Source organism: Phodopus roborovskii, unplaced genomic scaffold, assembly GCF_943737965.1.
Source record: "Phodopus roborovskii unplaced genomic scaffold, PHOROB, whole genome shotgun sequence".
NCBI lineage: Eukaryota > Metazoa > Chordata > Mammalia > Rodentia > Cricetidae > Phodopus > Phodopus roborovskii.
Genome location: NW_026125052.1, coordinates 14,429,165 through 14,435,164, shown reverse-complemented (window position 1 = coordinate 14,435,164; position 6,000 = coordinate 14,429,165). Strand labels below are relative to the sequence as shown.

At 56.5% G+C, this 6,000-nt stretch overlaps 1 protein-coding gene across 1 annotated transcript; it reads left to right on the top strand.

The window, feature by feature from the left end:
* Window positions 1–3,299: 3,299 nt before the first annotated feature.
* Gjd3 (gap junction protein delta 3) lies at window positions 3,300–5,429 on the top strand. The gene is made up of 2 exons (XM_051176086.1): window positions 3,300–3,531; window positions 4,127–5,429. Exon 2 carries the CDS (start codon window positions 4,131–4,133, stop codon window positions 4,962–4,964), a length of 834 nt encoding a protein of 277 aa, XP_051032043.1. The 5' UTR covers window positions 3,300–3,531; window positions 4,127–4,130; the 3' UTR covers window positions 4,965–5,429.
* Window positions 5,430–6,000: the final 571 nt, after the last annotated feature.

Here is a 6,000-nt window from a genome sequence, read left to right as displayed (position 1 = left end):
GGGTTGGGTGGGGGGGTTGAAAGATGCTTTTCTTTAAGTTTTATGTGTATGAGTGTTTTGTGAGCATGTATGTCTGTGCATCACATATATGCCTGAAGCCTAAGGAAGACAGGGGAAGGCACTGGATCCCTTCAACTGCGGTTACAGCTGGTACAGAGTTGACATGCAGGTGCTGGAAACCAAACCCAGGTCCTCTGCAAATTCTCTTAATCCCTGAACCAGTTCTCCAGCCCCAGGCTGGGCACAGTCCTTGGCAGAGTGCTTCCTTAGTCTGCACGAGGCCCTAGATCCAATTCATAATAAAAACTCTCTCTCACACACACACTCAAGCATGTGTGTGCACACACGTAAGTATAAAAACAAAAATTTTAAAGTGGTCAGGCAGCAAGACAGCTCAGTGGCTGAAAACACTTACTACACAAGCCAGCCTGACCACCTGAGTTTGGACCCTGGAACCCATGAAGGAAGAAAAGAACTAATTCCCAAAAGTTGTCCTCTGACTTCCACATGTATGTGATGATGACACATATGTAGGGGGACACACATGATAATAATAAATGATGTTTTTAAAAATCCAACGGGCTGGAGAGATGGCTCAGTGGTTAAGCCCTATTATATATTGTTCTTCCAGAGGTCCCAAGTTCTGCTCCTAGCACAAACCAGCCCTCCCCAGGGCACCTCATAACCACTGTAACTCGAGTCCCAGGGGAGATCTGGATTCTGCGGGTGTTTGTATACATGTGCACGCATGCACCCACCCACACTTGCACACATGTGTGCACACAGCCACATATACCTGTGTTGTTTTTGTGACAGGGTTTCTCTGTAGCTTGGCTGTCCTGGAACTTGCTCTGTAGACCAGGCTGGACTCGAACTCCACAGAGATCCACCTGCCTCTGCCTCCCGAGTGCTGGGATTAAAGGTGTGCACCACTACGTGGCTTTAGAACATTTTTTTTTTAATCTTAGGAGACATTCAAGGCCTCCTGCACCCCAGTCTCAGAACTGCCTCCAATCCCCAAGTTCTCTGCTCACTCGATGAGCCCATGAGGGGTCCAGGCTCTAGTCACTGCAGAAAGGCCGCATTCCCAAAGTGGGGTGAAAGGCTGTGACAGGTGGAGCCTTCACGTGAAGGCGCTGAGAGAGAAGGGTTGGGGTTGTCAGCTGCCCATAGAGGAAGTCTCAGAAGCGCTGTGTTTTGGAAGGGTCTAGAACAGACAGACCAGGAAAGCTTCTCTTTCTTAGCTGGTGAGGGCACAGACTAGGGATACTAAGTGACCCCAGTGCCCACTCCAGTGTGGAAAGCCAATAGCAGAAGCAGACCCATGACCCTGAGGGCTATATTCTCCCCTCCTGAGTGTACAGCCCCCTAACACAGACTACACTTCCCAGGCTGCATGTGTCCATGACAATAGACACAGGAGCCCATTCTGCCTACAGGTTAGTCCTGAACTCTCCTGAGACATAGTGGGGCTGTGAAGTCCTCTACCCTTCCAAGCAAGGAAGACACTGTGTGAGTTCCAGGACAGCCAGGGCTACACAGAGAAGCCCTGTTTTGAAAAACTATTTAAGAAAAAAAAATGCTGCCTTGAATCAGTTACAATTCTGCTATGAACTTACTAGATACAGATACAGGCCCCTGCATATGACCGACCTTGTGTGACTGATGCAGGACACTGGCTCCACAGTCCGATAGCCAGATTGAGGTGTCTGGGACACAGAGCTTCCCAGTCCAGTCCTTTTTCAGCAGGGCTAAGAAGGGCCAGTACCACCAGCTCTGGGTACTGTCAGCAACACCTCCCAGGCTGCCCAGTACTATCTGGGCAGGGGACTGGGTCCTGGAGATTGTAGAGGCTCCTCTGGCATCAGGAGTTAGTGGGGGACAGGGCAGGGTGGCCATGGGCTCCCTACCTCTTTTCCTGCCCTAGCCACCACTCTGATACTTTCCCACCCCCTGCAGGCACAGAGTCGGGTGGGGTGGGGTGGGGTGGGGTCTGGTGGGCTTTTTCCAGGCTGATGAAATAGGGTTGCGCTGGGACCATTCTGGGACAGTTAGGAGAGACGAGAAGGGATCCTGAGCCTCCACGGCTGAGGACAGAAGCAAGTGACAGAGGTCAACGGTGCCCCTCCTCACATCCTGTTTCCAGAAGGTGGGGTCCCAGCACGTGCTGTTTTCTTGGATTTCATCCAGGGTAGCACCCCCACACCCAGGCTGTTTCTAAGGGACCCTGCAGGAGGGTGGAAATGTCCAAGGCCACACCCATGCTGGAGTTCACCAAAAGTTTTTCCAGGCTGGGCTAGACCACTGACTGAGCAATGGGAGAGAACATATTTCCCATTGGGGACCCCCTGTTAACAGACAGAAACCCATGCAGGCCTTTGTGAGGGATATCCCAGAGAACATGGGGACTAGCAAATGTCCCCTTTGCAGGCATAAGCATAGCCCACCTCCAATGCTGGTACCCTCAGCCCCACACAAGACCCTGGGGAAGCCCAACCCAGCTGAAGTTCCCTGGCATGCTGAGCTGCTATCCAGGCTGAGTTCGCTGACAAGACCACCCTTCCCTTGCCTACTCAGGCCGCCCTCCCCTCGTGGATCTTCCTGATTCTCCTCCTGCTGGAAAGCCTGCACATAGATGTGTGAAGACCTTCAACGGAGAACCCTTGGCGGAAGCCCTGACAGCTGACGAAGCGCCACACTCCTCACAGGAAATCTAGAAATTTCGGGCCAGGAGAGACCAGAGCCTTTGTTTAACCACGGAAGCCAGCCATCTCCACATGCTGTCCACATGGAGTTCTTCTAGGCACAGAATTGTAGGTTTCCATAACATAGTTGAGACCTGAATGTTAAGATGGGCTGATAAGCTGGGCATGGTGGTACATACCTAACGTCCTGGCACTTAGGAAGCTGAGGCAGGAGGATCTTCCAGGGCAGCCTGGCCTATACAGTAGGGTCCAGGCCAGCTTGAACTGCACAGTGAGACTCTGTCTCAGAATAAACAGTAAGATGGATCTTGGAATTTAGCTGGCTCAGATGGCAGACCAAGAGACCCTGACCCAAACGACCTAAATGGCTCATCCAAGGTCGAGTGTGGTAGAGCCAGAGCCAAACTCTATCTCTGCCTCACACGACCACCTCCCGTCAGTTGTGTGTACCTAGTCTTCAGCTTGGGGAGTCTGTGGGAGGGTCCCCACGATCCCCCTGCCCCCCTCAATAAAAGATGTGACTCTGGTTACCTCAGTCCATCACTAGACGGACTGTCCCATGGCTATGGGACAAGCATGAGGGGGGGTGAAGGACAGAAAGGGAAGACCGGCAAGGGGTGTGGCCCTGGGTCTGTTTCCAGGGTGGAACCAAACCGCAGGTCACCCTGTCCCTTTAAGAGAAGGGGGAGAGCTAGCCCCTCTCAGCCATCCTGTCCTGTCATCCATCCCAGCCAAATCCAAAAAGGAAAATGAAAGAGGGACCGACAGGAACAGGTCCCAGCTGTCTCCCAAGCGCCCGCGCTCAGCTCTAAGCACAAGGCCCAGGGTAAGTGTGGTCGGAGGACCTTAGAGGGTCTACGGGGACATGTGTTCTGTATGCCAGGGGAGGCTTAGAAGGAGATGCTTGACAACGGGTTCGAGGGAGCTGTTCCCGTTCCCCTTGGCCCGAGGTAGGAGAGGAAAGGGGGGTCAACGGCAGAGATTCCTAAGATAACAGGCTTCTGTGTCAGCCCCCAAAGGAGTTCTCCACGGTGAGGAAGGAAAGAAAGGACAGTGGGGGCTGGCCCGGCTGGAACCAGGTCTCCAGCAGCCGCTCTTGCTCCTAGAAATCATCCTTGCGCAAAGAGGCAGGCAAGGGCTCGCCCTGCAGAAGAGCCTAGAATCTGAGAGATCATAGGGTCTAGACAAGCGGGCCCGGGCGGGGGTGGGGAGGAACCCCTCCTCAACACCTCTCTAAGCCTAGATGAAGGGATCCCATAGCTGAGGATGGACTCACCTACATCACACTCAGACATTAACGCATTGAACCCCACAAAATCTCTGACCCCTGGTTCCCTCCAAGGTTAGAGATTGTGGCGGGCGTGGAGGGGCGAGGGGCCAGTCCTTCCCAGCCTCTGACTACCCCTCTCCCTCGTCCCCAGCGCCATGGGGGAGTGGGCGTTCCTAGGCTCCCTGCTGGACGCGGTGCAGCTCCAGTCGCCGCTCGTGGGTCGCCTCTGGCTGGTGATCATGCTGATCTTCCGCATCCTGGTGCTGGCCACGGTGGGAGGTGCCGTGTTCGAGGACGAGCAGGAGGAGTTCGTGTGTAACACGCTGCAGCCCGGCTGTCGCCAGACCTGCTACGACCGCGCCTTCCCGGTGTCCCACTACCGCTTCTGGCTCTTCCACATCCTGCTGCTGTCGGCGCCGCCGGTGCTGTTCGTCATCTACTCCATGCACCAGGCCAGCAAGGAGGCGGGTGGCGCGCAGCCGGCCACGCCGTGCACGCGCGGGCGTCCCGAGGCCCCGTGCGCCCCGTGTTCCCTGCGTGCCCGCCGCGCGCGTCGCTGCTACCTGCTGAGCGTGGCTCTGCGCCTGCTCGCCGAGCTGGCCTTCCTGGGTGGCCAGGCGCTGCTCTACGGCTTCCGCGTGGCCCCGCACTACGCGTGCGCCGGCCCGCCTTGCCCGCACACCGTCGACTGCTTCGTGAGCCGGCCCACCGAGAAGACGGTCTTCGTGGTCTTCTACTTCGCCGTCGGGCTGCTCTCGGCGCTGCTCAGCGTGGCCGAGCTGGGTCACCTGCTCTGGAAGGGTCGCCAGCGCGCGAAGCTGCTCCCGCCGCCGCCGCCGCCCGATCTGCCTTCGCAGCGAGCGGACCCCGATCCCTTCGGCCCGCCCGCCTACGCGCACCGCGCACCGGCCGGCGACAGCGAGGGCGAGGGCGGCAGCGGCCACAGCAAGGCGTCGCTGGCCACCGTGCGTCAGGACCTGGCCATCTAGCGGCGAGGTCCGAGGCCCATCCTTCAGCACCGGGGGTCCAGGGAGGCAGCAGCGTGAAGTGGCTTCCGAAAGACTGCGTAGGACCCTCCCTGAGCTGACGATGAACAGAGGGGACCCCACCACCACCACCAGAAGATGGGGGACCGCCGGGTTCGGGCCGGGGTGGCGTCGCACTTCCCAGTGCCGGTTGCAGCGGAATGCCGGGGCTGCTTTGAGTCAGGGAGGCTCTTTCGTTCTGTGATCCCAGCGGAAAGGGAGGATGTGAGAGGAAGCAGGCAGGCCAAGGGCAATGGGTGACCTGATTGTTTTAGCGGGGGCGAAATCAGCAGTGATGGCAGCATTCCCAGGTCCCCTGCTTGGTCAGAGAAGTGTACTTCTCTGTGGGCTCTCCGTGCACACATACATGCACATCTGGATACACTGCGATGGGTTGGCCGCTCGTGCACATTAAACCTCTGTGGACTGTGTGTGCGTGCATATATGTACACCCGCTGAGGGTGCACACTAGTATACACCTCCCAAGTAACAGGAGGTACAGACCTGTATTCATGCATGTGTCTACACCATGTACATGGGTGTCCTTGTGAACTCTGTGCAAGCATGTATGCATGCACCCTGTGTAAGCTTTGTGTACACACCTATACACACACTATCTGTGTGTGCATCAGCTAACACTCATTCGCTACCAGAACCCCCGCCCCCCCCCCAGAATGGAGGGGAAGGAGGGTCCTGTACAACGGTCACCCTGTAGGTTTGGGAGACCATTCATGCTCTGCACCCAGTGGCCTGGCAGGATAGCCAAGCCCCACAGCAGAGGCAAACTGGGTGTGGGCTGGAAGATGAAACAGGTAGTGAGTGAGGCAGGGCGGTGGTGCATGCCCTTAATCCCAGCACTCGGGAGGCAGAGGCAGCCAGATCTCCGAGTCTGGTCTACAGACTGATTTCCAGGACAGGCTCCAAAAGCTACAGAGAACCCCTGTCTCAAAGAACCAAAAAAATAAACACACACACACACACACACACACACACAGGCTGT

Excerpts from the sequence above, each read along its gene's own strand:
- Gjd3 (XM_051176086.1), top strand. The coding sequence starts at position 4,131 with ATGGGGGAGTGGGCGTTCCTAGGCTCCCTGCTGGACGCGGTGCAGCTC.